Below are 21068 nucleotides of genomic sequence, written 5' to 3'. Positions count from 1 at the left end.
GGTCCTTGGATGGGCTGCGTTCCCTGCTCAGCAGGGAGTCTGCTTCTCCCTCTCCCTCTCCTCCCTGCTTGTGCTCTCTCTCATCTCAAATGAGTAAATAAAATCTTTGGGGGAAAAACAGGAAAAGTATTATTCTTATAGCACATAGTGCTTTAGACCATATACTAAGATTTTTTTCACTTAAGTCCCCTTCTAAGGCTTTTTTTTAATTAAAAAAGAATCCTTGCTAAATTACACAAGAAAACTGCAACATAAAGCTGAACTGCTGCTGGAAAATCATTTAAATATTCCTATCACGTCATATTTCAATAAAATAAAACTTTTATCATCATCGAGGACACCACTTCTATACTCACAATAGCATAAAAGACCCTGGAGATTCAGAGGCAAAAGACAGGGCTTCCATCCTCAAAAAGTTTACCATCTAATTAGGACAATAGAGCATTTACTGAAAAAGAGCATCAAAAATACAAGGGAGCACTGGATATGCCAAGTGTCTAGTACAGAGAATAGAGTGAAATAAACAGCTTTTGAAATCCTACAGTCCTTGGTTCAAATCTCAGATCTACTACTTATTAGCTCATAAATTACTTCCCTCATTTGTAAAATGGAGTGTTAAGTTAAATGAAGTAAAATTCCCTGCATACTGTAACACCCTAATATATACAGTAAACGCTCTTTACATATAGTAAGAAAGGCTGAGAGTAGTAGTAGTAGTAAGGATACAGACTTGAAGAAGAAATGGGCCACTGGGAAAGCTTAAAGAGAGAAAGTATTAATATCTTTTTTTTTTTAATTTTTTATTTATTTATGATAGTCACCCAGAGAGAGAGAGAGGCAGAGGGAGAAGCAGGCTCCATTCAGCGAGCCCGACGTGGGATTCGACCCCGGGTCTCCAGGATCGCGCCCTGGGCCAAAGGCAGGTGCCAAACCGCTGCGCCACCCAGGGATCCCTAATATCTTTTTTGTAATCACCACAAGCAAAAATCACAAGATCTTTCTCATTTAAGTTTTACTTCATATTGATTAAAAGAAAATCGAATGTCTAGCGAAGACAATTGAAATTACAAAACACTAATGCTAGGGTTACCTGGGCAGCTAAGTTGGTAAAGCATCCAACTGTTGATCTCAGCTCAGGTCTCTATATCAGGGTCAGATCGTTAAAGCCCAGTGTTAGGCTCCACATTGGGTGTGGAGCCTACTTGAAATTTTAAAAAGTGAAAAAAAAAAGAAAGAAAGAAAACACTAAGGCTACACAACACTAAAGTACCCCGGTAAAGTCCCACTAGAGCTACAAATCATAAAATATGGTCTATAAAAAAGAAATCTCAATTAGAAAGGGCCTTAGATCAGCTCATTCAAACTCCCCTACAGGAATAGAAGTTCTATGTTTTGCCTCCAAGAATTGTTATTTGTTTCTTAACATATCCTTAGTATCTAACACATATTTCCTAGCACACAATGAATGCTCAACAAATATTTGTTGAATGAATATTAAAACTAAGAAAATTGAGGCCTTGGAGATCTAACTCAATTCCATAGAGTTAGCTCTTGGCAGATCTGGGACTGGAACTAAGTTCCATTACTCTAGTATTCTATCCTCTGAAGAAGCTAGAATATGATAATTTAAATAAATTATTTTGGTGGCTGGGGAGCTGGTGGGTTGGTTGTCAGTCAAGGAAAGAGGAAGGAAGGAGTAAATTAAAATGTTTTTCACATTTTCCCCCCAAACTGTCAGTTTTACTGAACTGATAAAGGCAAAAAAAAAACTATAAACAAGACAATCCTAGCATCGTGCCTAGCACATAATAGGTACTTAACAAATATTTGTTGAATGAAAGAACCTACTCCAAAACTTCATCATTATCCCATGACCAGAGGTAGAAACTCACTTCAGCATCTGTTTAATCTTTTAACTGTCACAGAGCCCTTTAAATTTTTCAGTCATTCAAAAGACAGTGTTTAATCACTTTCTTCCAGATGGGCACTGAGGAAGACAGATGAATTAAAATGTGTCCCTGCCCTGGAGGATTTCTCACTTGAGTATGCCTAAGTGTGTGTGTTTGGGGGTCGGGGGTGGAGTGTGACACAAATAGATCAATAATGAATGTGAAACCAAGTTGCATTGTTACCTTAGTTTATTTGTTTCCAGCAGTTAAAAAAAATCAAAAAAAAAAAAAAATACACAAGTTTAAAAAGTTTTAAAATGACGAGGCGGCACGTTAGGGTATAGAAAGGTTTAGAAAGGTTCTTTTTCCTGTCCCTTTATATAGAACTTATTGCCTCTAATGTCTTAAAAATATTCTAAATTGGCTTAATTTGAATTATCAATATAAATGAACCATCAATGTACGTTCTCTATGTGAGACACTGAAGGAGAATACTCGTGATTCAGTACTTACTGTGTACATACATGTTCATATTTAAACACACAACCACAACAACCTATTTCAATTATGTAACTATCTATAAAACTGACAAGAGCCTAAAGAAAATGTCCAGAGATGAAGGATGATAAACAGAAATCAGAAACATTAGCCCGGGCGAGAGAATAAAGTACGCAAACAACTCAGAAACAAATCTACAGAAGACTTCAAGAGGGGGAAGCTCCTGCCCGACCCGGCCAGCGCGGCCAGAAAGCAAGGGCCTGCCAACAGCCATGAGACTCCTAAAAAGGGCGACCCAAGAGTCACTGCCGCCACCGCGCACACCTGAATCTCAGGAGGGCCCTTCCAAAGAGGTCCGCCACCAGCCCTCAACCCCACATTCCAAGGATTCTTCCCTGCTACCTGCTTGTCAAAAGAGGGTGAGCGACATCAAGAGAACAGGGAAACCACCAGACGTCACTTAGGAAACAGAATTCCTGCAAACTGAAGTGAGTTACTGGACCTGAGGCACGAGTCTGCGGGTGGCGGCGGGTTCCCCGGAGAGCGGGTGTCGCTCGGGCTCTCGAGTTCACGGCGCCGGGGCAAACACCCCAGAGCCTTCTGCTGCGGCGCGACGACGGCACCGGCCCACGAGAAGCGCGACGGATGTAGGCCAAGGGGACTACAAGGCGGCAGGAGGCAGCGGGCAGCGCGCGGGCTGTGGCAGGCGCTCCGGGCAGGGCGGACCCGCCGAGAAGTGGAAGGCCGGGAGGCTTGGGGTCGGGGCCGGACAAGCGCCGGCCACCTCGGCGGGAGAGCACCGGGGGAAGACCGCGGCCCGCCCTCTCTACGGGGACGGAGGAACGAGGCTCCCAGAGCGAAGCACCGGGCCTAGGCTCTGAGGAACGGGGGAGGCGAGGAAGGGGCCGACCATGGCCCCGCAGGAGGTCATCTCCGGCCGTCCAGCGCCGAGGCCGAGGCGGGCGGAGCCGTCACACCTGTTGATGAGGCGGCGGCTACGCGACGGCCCTCCCCGGCCCGAGGGGGCGGAAGACGACGGAAGCGGAGGTCCAGCCCAGGAGAGCGGGTCGAGGCTTGGCCGAACCCGGAGGGGGCCCAGGCTGGTGCCGAGGGGAGCGCGGGGCTCGACGGAAGCGGCAGACTGCGGCCCCCGTCGGGGGGGGGGGGGGGAACGGCCCTGGGCTCCGCGTCGGGAAGGCGACTTTTAACTCGGGAAGCGCCGCGGAGCCCGGGGGCCGCCGCGCGGGGCGAGGCGGCCGGCGCCAGCGCCACGGGAGCCCACCTGGAGCGCTCCTGGCCTGGAAGGAGGAAACTTCTCGGCGGCCGAGGCGGAGCCGCGCGGGGCCACTGCCCACCCGGCACGGGCACGGGCGCCGCGGGCCGCGGGGGGAGCGGGAGCGGGGGCGGGGTCGTGGCGGGGCGGCGCGGCTGCGGGCTCGGACGGCCCCGCAGTACACGCACACTCAGCCTCGCGCCGCCGCTCGCCCCCGCCCGCCCCGGCGGCCGCCCCGCCCGCACCAGAGAAACTACCCGGCCGCCCGCCCGCAGCGCGGTGGGGGAGGGGCCGCCTGGGACAGCGGCCGAGCCGGGCGGGCGGTGTTACCTGTGTCAGGGAGAGCTGGGCCGCCGCAGCCATGGTGCTTCCATCATGCACGGGAGGGGAAGGAAGGACGGGCGGACTGGGGCTCGGGGCGGGAGGAGGCGGAGGGAGCGGGCAGAGGCGAGGCCCGGGCGGCCGGGCGGGCGGGCGTCTCCCCTGTAACTTCGACAACTTCCCTCCTCCCGCCCGCCCGCCCCGCCCCGCCCCGCCCCTCCCGGCCCCGCCCCACCCCGCCCGCCCGCCCGGCGCCAGCGCGGCGGCGCCCAAGTCCTGGCGCCGGATTTCGCGCTGCCGGACAGGAGCCTCCCCCCGGGGCCGCCCAAGAAAACCCGGCGCGGACAGAGAAGTAAGGCGGACGGGCTGCGTAGGCGGAAGAGACCGCAGACAGATTGCCCGGAAAGTTTAGGCAGATCGCCTACGTACTCTAAGCTGCTGCTTCTGAAAAATGGGGGAAATGCTACGCAAAGTCCAGGTTGCTTGTGAAAACGAAATGAGATCGTGATAGAAGTAGCAGTACTTCGTATATGCTAGACTCTGTGCTACACACTATTTTCCAGTTGTATGAGTGGGAGGAACTGAGACACAAATAAGTTATATAAATGAGGAAATAGAAACATAAACAGCTATTTTACCTAAAGTCATACAGCTGATTAGAAAGCCAGGTTAGAATCCAGATCTGCCTCCAAAACCTTTCATTTAACCATGTACGTGATATTGAAAAAGAAGACTTCTAGGTTCTTCCCTCCAGGAGCCAAAATCCAAGTGGGAGGGGCGATAAATAATGTCTTTGCCTGCTTGCTGCTTGCCACACTTACATGGTTTAATAAGAGAGCGCTGGGATCTGCTCAGGCACCTGCAGCACTCCTAATTCCTCCCATAGTCCACCTGGCAAACTTCCAGTTTCTAAAGACATGCTCAAGTATTTTCCCCTTTACAAAGCATCTCCTGATCTCCCCAAGTCAGAGTTACAACTCTTCTTTTTAAATTTCTTCCCTGCTTTATGAAGTCATTGTCACTCAAAGGACCCTTTACATCTGTCTACCCCTCGAGACTGAGAGCTGCTCCATGGCAAGGACTGCTTCTGATGTATTTCTGTATCCTCAAGACCCTAGCATATAGCAGGTACTCAATAAAAGGCGTTAGTTACAATTTGTGTTAAATATAGCGCATCCTACACTATCTCATACTGCCATCTTCAGTTAGAATATACAACAAGTTACTAGAAACCCTGATCTTTAAAGACTTGGCTTATATGCCATCTACTTTAAGAAGCCTTCTAGGAACTTCCATCCCACCTCTTAGTTGTTCTGATGTGGTCCTTCTTATATTCCGCCTGTTTTTAAGAGTTAATTAAGGACTTCTCTGTACCTACCACACTAAAATCCTTGAGGACAGGGGACTGATTCATGACTACATCCCACTCACAGTTTAGTCTACAGCAGAGTAGGCCTCAATAAATGTTTTTGCCTAGAATTGGTCTTCTTTTCTCAGTCATGGTGGCTCCCCACACCAACAAACCAAAACTCTATCAGACCCATGACCTTGTCACCATTATCATAGAAGTCCCATTTAATATACCAGGAGGGCCAGCTGGACAAGGCTCATGATGGAGTAAGCCTCACCTAAGTTTTTAGACTTTTGCCACCACAGGCAAACCACCTGAGAAATGCCTCCAGAAATTCCTGACTCTACTCAGACTCCTTTTCATAAGGTCTGGCCACAAGGAGCCAGGCATGCAGGTCTAGTGGACCACCACATATTCAACAGTCTCCTTTGGTCTCTTTTTGCTCTTATTCTTTTTAACTCAAGGGAAAAGGGGAGATATTGTTTTAAATTAGTTTACCTTGGTATGTCCATCAGCCATAACCACAACTGATGTTTCTATTTGACTTTAAAAAAAAAAAAAAAAAAGATTGTATTTATTTATTCATGACAGATGCAGAGAGAGAGCGGCAGTGACACAGGCAGGGGGAGAGGGAGAGAAGCAGGCTCCATGCAGGGAGCCCGGCGTGGGACTCGATCCCGGGTCTCCAGGATCACACCCTGGGCTGAGGTCGGCGCCAAACCACTGGGCCACCCAGGTTGCCCTCTATTTGACTTTTCTGTATTACATTATCACATCTGAGCTTCACAACTCTGAAAAGTATAAACCCACTTTATAGATATAGTAAATGAAGGTTACAGGGGTTAAGTGATTTGCCTAAAGTTACACAGCTAATAACCAAAGCAGTATAGCATAGTGGAATAAACAGGGCTTGGATGCCAGAAACATCCAGGTTATAGTTCTGGTTCTACCATTTACTAGCTATACAACCTTAGGGTTGTTGTGAGGATAAATGAAATAACATATATGAAAATACTTAAAGATGGAGATAGTTATAGATGTAGGCTAAGAAATCTGAAAGCCAGTATACCTGGGTGGCTCAATGGTTGAGCATCTGCCTTTGGCTCAGGTCATGATCCCGGGGTCATGGGATCGAGTCCCACATTGGGCTCCGAGCATGGAGCCTGCTTCTCCCTCTGCCTGTGTCTCTGCCTCTCTCTCCGTGTCTTACGAATAAATAAAATCAAGAAGAGAAGGAAAGAAAGAAAGAAAGAAACCTGAAAGCCATGGAGTAAATTATTATGGGAAATACAAATTCACTTGCTATTCAAAGAAGAGCCTCCAAATCATATAAAATATAAGAAGATACTACTTTTGGTGAATAGAGTGGAATTCCTGGTGTATAGAGTTTTCCAGAAAGGCAATATGTAGGTAGTAAGGAAAATATTGGAATCATTTGGTGTATGGCCTCAGACAAACCTGTTTGAGCCTCAGTTTCTCATATATAAAAATGAGCAGATCAGGGACACCTGGGTGGCACATCCGTTAAGCACCCCACTCTTGGTTTCAGCTCAGGTCATGATCTCAGAGTCGTGAGATCGAGCCCTGTATTGGGCTCCACACTCAGTACAGAGTAACTGCTTTAGACTCTCTCTACCTCTCCCACTGCCCCTCCCACTTGTGTGCTCTCTCTCATTCTCTCTCGCTCTCTCTCTCTAAGATAAATAAATCTATAAAAAATGAGCAGATCAGTGTGGAAAATATGGAGGAAACATAAGGAATTATTACTGTTATAATCATTGCGTGATTTATAGTAAATCAAAAACAATACCTTGTATGTTTTCAGAATTGCTTTTCACAGTTTATCAATTTTTCACATCAGCATATAGCATGATAAAGATTGTTGAAGTGAATTTAATGCATAGTCTCATGTGTAGTTATTATTTGCATCGTTATTTTATCCCCATTTCACAGACAAAAAAAAAAAAAAAACAAGGAACAAATATTTTGTAAATAACTTGTTTCAGTAAAGTCCACTTAGAGCAAACTTAGCTTGGACCGTGATTAAAATAATAATAATGATAGTCAGAGCTCCCAGTAAGGGAAGACAAGCTAAAAATTATTATATGGGAGTTGTCTCAGACACCTTTCCAGACCACTAATAATTTGTACTGGCTTCCTTTTCCACTCATTGGTTCTGGTTTAAATTTAAAATTTGACACGTGATGGATGATGGGAGTGATGGTCCAAACTCACAAAAAGGCCTTAGAACTTCTGGGACTGGATTTCTTTTTAAATGACACACCAATGAGAGTTTGCAAATGCCTGTCCCAGTTCTCATCAAAGCACTGGGTCATATCCCAAATCTATTTTAGGAGAGTAGAATGTAGCTAATGGAAGATATGTTGTGATCTAATTCATTGTAACAAGAATGAGCTTCATGGAGCAGAGAAAAAACTTGACCATTTTTTCTAGGGCAACTTAATGTCTCTTGGGCTCTAAGCTTTGTATTCCTCATCTGTACATTGGAGATAATAAACACCTATTTTATAGGGATGATATAAAGACTACAAATAATGCATAAATATCCCATATCAAAGAACCTTGACTGAAATAAAGGCCTAATTAATGGTAGCTGTAAGAACACCATTCCTCAAGATCACCATTTAACTCCACCCCTCAGACAATTAACTCTCCAATTACTCAGTGAGTTTTGCAGATACACTGGCCATAAGAAAGGAGCACCTTAAACAGCTGATGTGTATGCCTGTTATAGGAAAGATAGATGTAGTAAAGTTGTGTCTGATGACTTAAATCTGGTTACTGACAATCAACAAATGCTGCTTTCATGCACATTATTTCATTTAATCCTCACAACAACCCTATATGGATTATGATCCATGTTACTTTAAAGAAGAGGAATTTGTCCAAATTCATAGTGACAAAGCTAAAAATTATACATAGATCTTCTGACTCAAACATGCCTTTTACTAGGGCATGTTGCTGGTATCCTGTAGATATTGGTCACCTCCAAGAAGACTTGATAAAATGGTGCTTTTGACCATGGAAAGCTGAAGATGAGCCTCTGGATTTATAATAACCCTAAACCCAAGATCATCCTGAAGAGAACTTAGATCATTAACAACTTTGTCATCAGCCTATCTTTCCATTTTTTTTTAATTTTTATTTATTTTTGATAGTCACAGAGAGAGAGAGAGAATGAGGCAGAGACACAGGCAGAGGGAGAAGCAGGCTCCATGCACCGGGAGCCCGACGTGGGATTCGATCCCGGGTCTCCAGGATCGCGCCCTGGGCCAAAGGCAGGCGCCAAACCGCTGCGCCACCCAGGGATCCCTCCATTTTTGTATCCTACTCTAACTCCCAATCCTCCCCAGCCAATCCTTCAGGGACACCACAGCTACTTTTATTTCTTTATATTCCAACTTTAGAGGTGACAATCATATCAGCTCTTCTTGAACACTGCATATCTGTGATGTCAGCATTTAGAAATACAGGATGCTTGATTGAAACTATGGGGGAAAACCTGAGGAGCTCTCTGAATACACAAAGAACCAGTTTATTTGCGTGACACTTTGAGAAAGGCCTTCCATATAAATGGTGCTAAGCTACAGGAAAAAAAAAAATTCAACTACAATTGTAATGATAATCTGGAGCTCATGCTTCCAAGCTGTTTGTTGCATAAATATAGCCCATTATTGTTCATGTTTGCCCAGGACAGAAAGAATATGTGAGGCTGCACAATAATAACAATTGTGCTACACAAATAACTGTCTCTGTGCCAGGAACTGAAAAGAACAAGCAGTAAGAGATTTTTAAATGCCACATACACCCAGGGTGTGATAGGGCATTTCAAAACTGTCTTCATAGCTAATTTTTCAGGGCGATGGGGTGTCCTGGGAAGAGTCTGAATTTAGAACTGGAAAGGCCGAGTCTGGTGCAGGCTTGGCTCTGCTACTTCCTAATTTTGTGACCTTGGACAAGTCAGTGAACTATACCAAGCCATTGTTTCCTATAAACTGAAAGTAATGATAGCACCTACCTAGTTGTGCTGTTATGATGCTTAAGTGAGGTTTCCTGTGAAAGCAGTTAGCCTAGTACCTGGCACATAGTGGACACTCGATAAGCATTAGCTCCTTTTTCTTCTTAACTAAAGAATACTTAGGGTTTGAGAAACCAGAAACAAAAATAGAAATCATTTTTAAAGAGCTTCAGGGGCAGTCCGGGTGGCTCAGCGGTTTAGCGCCGCCTTCACCCCAGGGCCTGATCCTGGAAACCCGGGATCCAGTCCCGTGTTGGCCTCCCTTGCGTGGAGCCTGCTTCTCCCTCTGCCTGTGTCTCTGCCTCTCTCTCTCTCTCTCTCTCTCATAAATAAATAAATAAATAAATAAATAAATAAATAAATAAATAAATAAATAAATAAAATATTTTTTAAAAATTAAAAATTAAAAAAAATAAAGAGCTTCAGTGGTTTTTCCAAAACCTACCTTAATGGTTTTTTAAAATAAAATTCAGGGGATCCCTGGGTGGCTCAGCGGTTTGGTGCCTGCCTTTGACTCAGGGCACAATCCTGGAGTCCCGGGATCGAGTCCCGCATCAGGCTCCCTGCAAGGAGCCTGCTTCTCCCTCTGCCTGTGTCTCTGCCTCTCTCTCTCTCTATGTCTATCATAAATAAATAAATAAATCTTTAAAAAAAATAAAATAAAAATAAAATTCATTCATCCATTAGTAATAGTTACCAAGTACTCAAGAACAAGGAAGATTATTATATTTATGTCCCAAGAGTTCCATTGGCTTCCAGTGAGCAAGCAAATGCAGTTTTACACTTGTCCTATTTCCTTCCTTCCTTTCTTTTCACTTCTTTTCTTTCTTTTTCTTTCTCTCTCTTATGAAGTGTCCTGGAAACTATAAGAAACCAAAAGAACACCATGGTAAAGAAAATATTTGCACTCAAGACTGTAGGTCCTTTCATCTGCAGATTTCAAAGCATTGTCTCCATTACTAATTACTAGCCCTGCTTAACAAGTGGGACTGCTGAAACACCATCAAATTAAGAAGCTTGCCCTAAATCACAAGGCAAGGCAGAGGATGGGCTGCAGACAGAACAAAGCTATCCTGTTTGCCAGCCTTGGGCTCTAAAATAGGACACATGAGAGTCAACAGAGGCTTCAAGGAACACAAAGAAAAGTTTGGGGAATCTGATTTTGTACTTTTGAATCATTGCAGTGACAAGACCATGGACTTTAGAGTCAACTTTGACTTCAAATCTCAGCTCAGTTCCTTATGAACTGTGTAACCTCGGTCAAATCATAAGTTAAATCTCAGTTTCCTTCTCTAAAATGGAGATATTAATTCCTACCTCTAAGGGTTTAGGGAGAGTTAAATGATGCAACTTTTGTGAAAATACCTAGCACAGTGTCCTACACTTAACAGGTTCATGTCGGAGAAAACTAAGACACACCACATATACACATAATGACAAATAGCTCTTTCAGTCAAAGATTTTCTAAGCCATAATCACAGTTGTGTCTCAGTTTAAAATGATGACTGTGTATTGAACATCTCATAACACAAATAGAGGATGCCTTGTTCAGTCCATCACTTTCTTCATTTATTCAGTGCTTTCTTTCATAGCCCAAGTCTAATCTATCAGCAAGTTTTGTTGGCTTAACTTCCAATATATATCTGAAATTCCAATTCTATTTTCAAAATATATTCTAGATGTAACCATTTCTCACTGTCTTCACTGCCACCATCACTTCTCTCCTGGACGACTGCTAAAACTCCTTAACTAATCTCCCCAGTCTCATGTTTGTACCTACATTTATTCTTCTTATTATAGACAGAGTGATCTCTTAAAAAAAAAAGAAAAGAAAAGAAAAGAAAGAAAGAAAGAAAAAAATGGATCTTGTCATTTCCCTATTTAAGATCCTCTGGGACTTCTCAAACTCCTGACCATCAGCTCCAGTGAAGCCAGGTCTTTCCAGGTAAAATATGAATCAGCAAAGTGCAGAAGAGCAAGTATGTTCTGGGCATACTGAGATATTTTGTTGGATGGAGCATGATGGGGACTGGAGAGGGAGGAACCTGCAGAGAAAGATAGAGGAAATATTAGGACATGCTCAGAAGGAATCATGAATGGGCCAGAAGAGGCTTAGGGAAATGTGTCTGTTTGGAGATTCTCAGACAAGCAAAATCACTACTGGACACAAAAGAAACCATTATTGTTTTGTGTTGATGACATTTTAAAATCTAATCACCTTGATTTTTTAAAAGGGCAGTCTGGAATCTATTTTACCCTTTCAAAAGGAAATCAGGAATCCTGACATCAGGACAGTGGTTAAGAGGCTGGGGGCTTTAGAATCAAACAAATTTGAGATTGGATTGAGGCCCTCCACTTATAAGCTATAGCACCAACGACAAATTATTAAAAGTCTTTGAGCCTCAGTTTTATGTAAACTACATCAGAGTGATAACAAAATTAAATGGACAATGCTTATAGAGCACATTGCACAGTGTCCGGCACACGAGAATAAGTGCTGGATAAATGGAGACTACACATTATGGTAATGATGATGATAGTTAAGTATTTAGTTATCTGTATAACTGCCCTCATATTCTTTTTTTTTCATATTCTTTACCATTACTAATAAACACTGTCAGTGTCTCACCTGTAACAAAGATCTGAAATAAATCTGTCAAATTTTGAAAGTCTGAGGAGACTGTCCTGATTCACAGCAACGTTTGGCCCTGAAAGATAACAAAAAAAGGTACATATTTTACTGGAGGCATTATCCACTCAATCCTACAGTCCAGAAAAATCAATGTATGCAAAAAGGAGAGTAGCATCACATATGCATTTAACTGTATATGAATGTAATTATACACCCTCAGTGCTCAGTGTTTAAAGGAAGGGGTTTTTGTTGTTACTTTCAATATTATCTCTTTATGCAAGCCAAGGATTTCAGCTGATACTCAAAGAGGCAAGGATTTGATTTAAGGCTGAAGAAAATAATTGGCAGTGTTGAGCTTATGCAAAGACAGTATGTCTGTATATTATACTGAATAAGTTCTTGAATTTTTCAGGGATAACCCTGACAATATACAATTTTGGCTAAGTGTCAAGCTTAACCTCAAGTAAGCTACAGCTGTTCTTTTTGCAAAATTATACATTATAAGTGGGTCAGATGAAGGAAGTAAATGGTTAAAAGTGTGGATTTATTTATTTATTTATTTATTTATTTATTTATTTATTTTTATTGGTGTTCAATTTACCAACATACAGAATAACCCCCAGTGCCCATCACCCAATCACTCCCACCCCCCGCCCTCCTCCCCTTCTACCACCCCTAGTTCGTTTCCCAGAGTTAGCAGTCTTTACGTTATGCCTCCCTTTCTGATATTTCCCACACATTTCTTCTCCCTTCCCTTATATTCCCTTTCACTATTATTTATATTCCCCATATGAATGAGAACATATAATGTTTGTCCTTCTCCGACTGACTTACTTCACTCAGCAAAAGTGTGGATTTATTGTCAAAAAGGCTTGGGTTCAAATTCTGATTCTGGCCCTGGGAACCTGGAAAAGTTACTTAACTATTCGGCCTAAGATGGGTGAAATGGGAATGATGCTCCCTACCTCACTACATGTTTTGGGCAGTTTTGTTACATCAAGATGCAGTGGGGTCTGGAAAATCATCAACTTTGAGGAATTGGATTCAAGAAAACCAATTGTGTTTGAAAGGCCATAAATAGGGGATCCCTGGGTGGCACAGCGGTTTGGTGCCTGCCTTTGGCCCAGGGCACGATCCTGGAGACCTGGGATCGAGTCCCACATCGGGCTCCCGGTGCATGGAGCCTGCTCCTCCCTCTGCCTGTGTCTCTGCCTCTCTCTCTCTCTCTGTGACTATCATAAATAAATAAATAAATTAGTTTTAAAATTTTTTTTAAAAATTGAAAGGCCATAAATATGAAATTCTATATAAAACAAATTATCCCTATAATTAAGTATCCACCCAAGGGGACGGTGAAAAAAAAATTTTTTATACTGCTTAACAGAGAAGATTCTGATTGAAACTTTAAGGGAACATTATCTCAAGCCCATAAGAGAACATTAACAACATCCTGCAAACTCCTAGACAGGTGGGCTCATTTTCAGACCACTGATTAGAACTACCAATGACAGGTTTACTGAAGTATGGGACTTATAAAGAGCAGATAAATAGGCTTCTTCCCATTTATTAATTTATTCAACAAGTTTTTAGTACATACGATACCTCAAGCATTCTGCAAGGTAGAGGAGTCACAAAAGTGAATAAGACATATCTCCACCCTCAAGGAGCACATAGCCTAGAGAAGAAGGACAAGCAAAATGGCAATTATAAACACAATGTGGGATGCCTGGGTGATTCAGTGGCTGAGCGTCTGCCTTCAGCCCAGGTCATGATCCCAGGATCAAGTCCTGCATCAGGCTCCTCGCAGGTAGCCTGCTTCTCCCTCTGCCTGTCTCTGCCTCTCTCTGTGTCTCTCGTGAATAAATAAATAAAATCTTAAAAAATAAAAATAAAATAAATAAACACAACGTGATGAAGTTAAAAGAATAAGATCTCAGTGATGTAGAAATACACAGAAGGAATATAACATCTGTGCTATGGGACAAGGAAGGGGAGGCTTCCTAGTAGAAGCTGTATATATAAGCTGATACCTGCAGGGTTGCCTGAGTGACTCAGTTGGTTAAGTGTCTGCCTTTGACTCAGGTCATGATCTCAGGGTCCTGGGATTGAGCCCCACATTGGACTCCCTGCTCAAAGGGAGCCTGCTTCTCCCTCTCCTCCTCCCCCTGCTTGTGCTCTCTCTCTCTCTCTCTTTCTCTCTGTCAAATAAATAAAAATAAAAATCTTAAAAAAAGAAGACCTAAATAAATGGAAAGACTTTTCATGTTCATGGAGAAGACTCAAGGTTGTTGAAATGGCAATACTTCCCAAATTGATCTATAGATCCAGTGCAACCCCTATTAGAATCTCAGCTAACTTCTTTGTAGGAATTCACAAGCTGATTCTAAAATACATTTGGATTTGCAAGACTCAGAATAGCCAATCTTGAAAATGAAGAACATAATTGAAAGATCATACTTCCTAATTTAAAACTTACCACCAAGGTAGAGTAACCAAGACAGTGTCTACCAAGACAGACTGGCATAAGGGAAGACATATAAATCAATGGAATGGAATTGAGACTACAAAAATTTATGGCCAGTTGGTTTTCTTTTTCTTATTTTTTAAAGTAATCTCTACACCCAATATGGGGCTCAAACTCATGACCCCAAAATCAAGAGTCTCATGCTCTACCAACTGAGCCAGCCAGGTGCCCCTTGGTTTTCAGCAAGAGTGCCAAGACAATTCAATGGAGGAAAGAATAGTCTTTTTTGACAAATTGTACTGGGACAACTGAATATCCACAAACAAAAGAATGAAGTGTGGCGCCTATGTCATTCCATATACAAAAACCAACTCAAAATAGGTCATTGATATACATGTATGTTTATAAAGATCTTAGGAGAAGGTAAGTTTCTTAACCCTAAAACTCTAAGAGGAAAATATAGATAGATGTAAATCTTTATGCTTTGGATTAGGTAATGCTTTCTTGACTATAACACCAAAAGCATTAGCAACAAGAGGAAAATAGATCAATTGAACATCAGAACCAAAAACTTTTGTGCTTCAAGGGGAGCCATCAAGAAAGTAAAGACAATCCAAGGAATGGGAGGGTATATTTGCAAATCACATATCTGATAAAGGAGTTGTTCAGAATATATTTTAAGAAGACTTTCAGCTCAATAACAAGAAGACAAATAACCCAATTTTAAAAGTGGGTAAATTCTTTGAATACACATTTCTCCAAAGTATACAAGTGGCCAAAAACTGCACAAAATACACTCTAAGTGCAACATCATTAATGTTAGGGAAATGCAAATCAAACCACAACGAAATAGCACTTCACACCCACTAAAATGGTTATAATTTTTAAATAGACAATAACAACTGCATATCTACATGCAAAAGAATGTTGTTGATATTGTTTCAATAATCCAGAATTGACAAGGATGTGAAGAAATTGGACTCCTCACACATTGCTGGTGGAAATATAAAACGATATAGCCACTTTGGAAAACAATTTGGCAGTTCCTCAAAGAATTATCATATGCCTCAACAATTCTACTCCTAGGTATATAGCCGAAAGAATTAAAAACATATGGTTGCATAAAAGCTTGCATATGAATATTCATAGTAACATTACTTATAATAACCAAAAATTTAAAAACAAATGTCCATCATCGACAAATAGATAAATACATGTGGTATATCTACACGATGAAGTTATTATTCAGCAATAAAAAGGAATGAAGTACTGATCCATGCTACAACACGAATGAACCTTGAAAACATTATGCTAGGGACACCTGGGTGGCTCAGTGGTTGAGCATCTGCCTTCGGCTGAGATCATGATCCTGGGGTCCTGTAGGGAGTCTGCTTCTCCTTCTGCCTGTGTCTCTGCCTCTCTCTGTTTGTCTCTCATGAATAAATAAATAAAATATTTTTAAAAAAGAAAGAAAGAAAAAAGGAAAGCAAGCAAGCAAGAAAGAAAACATTATCCTAAATGAAAGAACCCAGACATAAAAGGCTTTTATGCCCCACATTGTATGATTCCATTTATATAAAATCTCCAGAATAGGCAAATCCACGGGGAAAGAAATTAGATTAGCAGTTGTCAGAAGCGAGGGAAAGGAGGATAGGAGTGAGTGCTAATGGACACAGAGTTTCTTCTTGGAGTGGTGAAAATGTTCTGCAATTAGATAATGATGATGTTTGTGCAATTCTGTGAATATACGAAAAACCACTTAAATGTACATTAAAAAAAATAGAGAAAGATGTCACTCTGGCTCTGTATAAAGGATGGAGCAGTGGGTAAAAGATGCTTTAGAGGGGATCCCTGGGTGGCTCAGCGGTTTAGCGCCTGCCTTTGGCCCAGGGCACGATCCTGGAGACCCGGGATTGAGTCCCGCGTCGGGCTCCCCACATGGAGCCTGCTTCTCCCTCCTCCTGTGTCTCTGCCTCTCTCTCTCTCTCTCTCTCTCTCTATGTCTATCATAAATAAATAAATAAAAATAAAAAGTAAAAAATAAAGCTGCTTTAGAGAAAAACAGATAAGAGTTGTTAAGGCCAAAACTATAGTAGAGGCATTGTTGATACACTTAAAGGAGAATTGATTCTAGAGACGCCGAGAACACAGAATACCATCGTGGTTGATGTGGGCTCGAAAGGAAAACGCATCTTGAGTGAGACCTCAGCTCTGCTACTTGCTAGTCCCATGATTAGAGTTAAGTTCCTTAGCATTTCTGAGCCTCAGTCTCTATCATCGGTAAGACAGAGGTGACAAAAACATAGAATCTACTTCACAAAGTTATCATGAGGATTTGTTCATTAATTCAAAAATAATTATTCAGTACCTGTTATTTGCTAAGCTCTGTTCTAGATACTGAGTATATAGCAGTAAACAAAACAGACAAAACTCTGCCTTCTTGGAGCTTCTATAAATTATAAAAAGTATAAATATATACAATATGTATAAAATCATAAGTTGATATGGAGAAAAAAATCAGGAAAGAAAGAAAGATAGATGGAAGAGTATGTGAGAAGGGGGAAGGGTTGAGATTTTAAGGGTGGTCAGAAAAGTCCCCATGGATAAGGAAACATTAGAGAAAGGACTTAAAGTAAGAAGAGACTGACAAAGAGTATATCCAGGGTTGGGAGAAATTGAGGCAAAAGGTACAGCAGTGCAAGGCAGGGGTGTGCTTAGTGGGTTTGGAAACATCCAGGACATGAATATGGCTGGAGCAGAGTGAGGGTGAGGGTAAGGATGAATGATTAAGAAAGGAGGTCAGGGGGTGCCTGGGTGGCTCAGTTGGTTAAGTGGCTGCCTTTTGCTCAGGCCATGATCCCAGGATCCTGGGATGGAGCCCGGCAATGGGCTCTGCTCAGCGGGGACTCTGCTTCTCCCTTTTCCTCTGCCACTCTTCCACTGCACTCTCTCTCTGTCAAATAAAAAAATAAAATCTTAAAAAAAAAAAGAAGTCAGAGAGGGTATAGTATCCTGTATCAAATGACATATTGTAGGCCATTGTAAAGACTGTGCCTTTTACACTGAATGAGATGGAAAGTTACTGAAGTTTTGAGTAGAGGAAGAACATGGTATGGCTTAGGTTTAAAAAAGATTATTTAGACTACTGTGGAAAAAGTAGATTGTAGATAACAAGAGCAGAAAGCAGTAAAATAAATATGATATCATTTTAACAATCCAGGTATGATGGCTTGGGTCAGAGAATTAACATGGTGGGGAGGATGGAAATTTGTGGGGAGAAGTGGTAAGAAGTGGTCAGATCTGCATATATTTTGAAGGTGGGATTTGCTAAAGGTTTAACTGTCAGGTATGAGAGGAAGAAGAGCCAAGGATGATGCCAAATTTTTGCCTGAGCAACTGGAGTAATGGGGTGAGATAGGGAAGAAACCAATTTGGGAAGAACATCAGGAATTTTGTCTTGCACCGAGTTTGAGATACTTTTTAAACGTCCAAGTTGAAATGTGAAGAATGCAATTGAAATATGAGTTTGGAGTTAAGGGGGGGAATATGAGTTGGAGATATAAGTTTGGGTGTCAATAGCATATTGGGGGCATTTAAAGCCATGAGACTGGGTAAGACTATCTGTACAATGAGTATCTGTAGATCTAAGAAGTCCAACTGCAGCCACTCCAAGTTAAAGATTAAGGAAATGAAGTGAAACCAGTAAAGGAGAAGGAACTGAGAAGGAGCAACCAACAGTGAGCTTAGAGTAAAACCAGGAGAGTATCGTGTCTGTCCTGGAGTCAAATAAAGACAAGTGTTTCAAGAAGAAATGAGGAAGGAAGGAGGGAGTTAGTAAACGTATCAGATCTGACTCTGATCATAGAGTCAGTTAGATGAGAACTCAGAATACCTCCAGAGTTATCAACATGGTGGTCGTTGGTAATCTTGGTAAAAACAGTTTCAGTTAAGAAAGGGGATAAACCTGATTAAAGTGAACTCTAGAGAAAATGAAAAGGTAGGACTTGAAATCAAGGAACATAGATAATTCTTTAGAGATATTTGGCTGAAATGAAGAGCAGAGAAACAATGGGGTAGCTAGAAGAAGTTATGGAATCAAGAGAGATTTCTTTTTTAAGATGAGAGGTACCAAAAAAAAAAAAAAAAAAAAAGATGAGAGGTACCATAGCACTTTTATTTTTAGATTTATTCATTTATTTGAGAGAAAGTATGCACATGGGGCTGGGGAAGGGGCAAAGGAAGAGGGGGGAGATCTCAAGCAGACTCCCCACTGAGTGCAGAGCCAAATGCAGGGGTCCATCTCACAACCTAGAGATCATGACCTGAGCTGAGATCAGGAGTCCCGGCTTAATTAACCCACTAAACCACCCAGGCGCCCCATCATAGCACTTTTTAAGCTGATGGGTGATCTTTTGGAAAGGGAAATACTGATAACATAGATGAGAGAGTGAATTGCTGAAACATAGGGGCAATGATTGGCTTTCAGAGTACCGTCAAGGACTGGGGTATGCAGGCATGAATCATGCAGGCAGGTGAATTATCTGTTGAGAGAGAAAAAAAGAACATGCTGAATGTTTGAGGCGGGGGAAAGTATGAAATAATCATTTAGGGAGAGTGGATGGGCTTTTAAAATAAAATAATCACCAGATAGCACTAATGGCTTACTTGAGGTTAGTGGTAATGAATTTGAAGAGTCCAATTGACAACTTTGTGTTTTTTTCTTCAACCATTTTCCAAAAGGTAGAGAGAGGGTGGCGAGTTAGATTGCCCAGGGTAGGGGTTTTGAGACGCAGAATAACAAAGCAAGAAGAGGAAAAGAGGAGATATATCAAGGGAATGATTATAACATTGGACTTTGGACCTTGGAATTTAAGTGGGTAAGAAGAGAAGTGAGGACATAAGACGGGTAAGGAATGGTCAATAGGTGTTGGGATCACTGGCCCAGGAACTATTAGAGAATTGTTAGACTTGGAATGTTGGAAAGACAAGACTGCTAGAAAGGTAAGAAAGATTTTTGGTAGACTACTAATAGATGGAAATAATCCCTAAAAAATAATAGTTGTATTAAGACCCAGTCCATGCCCTCAGAGTGCTCACTAAGTAGTGCAGAAGACAAAGCAGAGATGAATACTCAAGATAAGTCCAAGCAATGCCTGTGGGAACCAAAAGGAATCTTCAAGTAAATGTGAGGGTCAGATCAAGGAAAGCATTCAAAGAAGGTGCCATTTGAGGTGAAGCTCAAAATGGAGCAAGTGGTGAGCCCAGCCCAGTATACCACAGCACCTAAACTGCAGCAAGTGTTCAGAAAATAGTGGATTGAATGGGAACCATCGCAGGACAGGAGACTAGAGAAGGGGCTGGGACCAGGTTAGGAATTCTTTGAAATGGTAGGCTAATGCGTGAGCATTTTTCTGTAGACTACAGGGAGGTTAGGGGCTCTTCTGCATAATTGAGCCTGTTTATTAGCATGATAAGAAGTCATATTGGTTTCTGTATTTTAATCAGTCTCAAGTTGCTTTCTTCTCCATTATGTATTTACGTCATATTTAGAGTTTTGTGTTTCACTAGGGTTTTCTGAATAAACTCATTTCCAGTCTACTGCACTGATCCTGTTAGTTTCTTTTTTTTTTTTTTTTTTTTAAGATTTTATTTATTTATGAGAGACCCACAGAGAGAGAGGCAGAGACATAGGCAGAGGGAGAAACAGGCTCCCCGCGGGGAGCCTGATGTGGGACTCGATCCCGGGACCCCAGGATCACACCCTGGACTGAATGCAGGCTTTCAACTGCTGAGCCACCCAGGCATCCCTTGTTAGTTTCTTTCCAAACAATGTACTGCCACATGCCCGTTCACTTTTTTTCCAACTTCACCTTCATCCCTCAGTGTTGGCAGGAAAGTCTGACATGTTACCCCTTAGGGCCCTGCCAGGAAGGAGTGGCTGTGACCAGCACTAATCTGTCCTGAGCATTAGGACCAGTTGAAGTGGACAAGAGTTGAAGGTGAAGAGTCACATCCTACCAGGGTAGAGAGGGACCCAAGGGGCACAGTCTCACAACAGAGGTCACAGTTTTTTCAGGAACTCAGTATCAATGCCGGTGGTGGGGTCAGTCCCTTTGTAGACTATATTTATGATGTCGTTTGCAAGTATCAGAACCTTTGTCTTTATAGACTAACCAGGTGGGTGTTGAAACTATTACCTTCTCTACCACATTATTGTGGCTTCAGCCAAGTCCCTTCCCTCCTCTGGACCCAAGGGCCTGTCTACACAGTGAGAGGGCAGGATTCATCCTTCTCTAGGCCCTCTTCCAACTCTGACATGCTCTAATCTTTCTGTTACCTTTTATTCTGTATTAAACTCATAACACGTGCCAGACATTTTTCTAAGCCTGAGACCATCATTATCACTCCTACTCTTACTCACCCCAAACCCTTGCTATGAATTATGTTGGGCTTTTCTTGTTTAAAACATTTGTAAAAAGTGGTGTGTTAGGTTTATTTCATACACACAGTTGAGAGAAAAATCACACAAAGGGCTTTGTTCTGTTCCAGCAGCTGAAACAGTAAAACTACCGGAATGATATGAAGCATCATTTTGTACTGC

General features: G+C 42.2%; 1 protein-coding gene across 6 annotated transcripts in view; it reads right to left on the bottom strand.

Annotated features, from left to right (window-relative positions):
- The window catches only part of EPS15 (epidermal growth factor receptor pathway substrate 15), a 141190-nt gene extending 137007 nt beyond the window's left edge, over positions 1–4183 (bottom strand). For 5 of the 6 annotated variants that reach the window (XM_072772148.1, XM_072772155.1, XM_072772151.1 and 2 more), the window contains exon 1: positions 3991–4183. In XM_072772148.1, the coding sequence (XP_072628249.1) occupies positions 3991–4023 (33 nt within the window). In that variant the 5' untranslated portion in view covers positions 4024–4183. The remainder of the gene's footprint in view (positions 1–3990) is intronic. The other variant, XM_072772149.1, reaches the window with a different exon arrangement.
- Between the last annotated feature and the right edge of the window lie 16885 nt (positions 4184–21068).

This window comes from Canis lupus, chromosome 13 (assembly GCF_048164855.1).
Source record: "Canis lupus baileyi chromosome 13, mCanLup2.hap1, whole genome shotgun sequence".
Taxonomy (NCBI): domain Eukaryota; kingdom Metazoa; phylum Chordata; class Mammalia; order Carnivora; family Canidae; genus Canis; species Canis lupus.
Note: the sequence above shows the minus strand (reverse complement) of the source record. Positions and strands in the feature narration are given on the sequence as shown.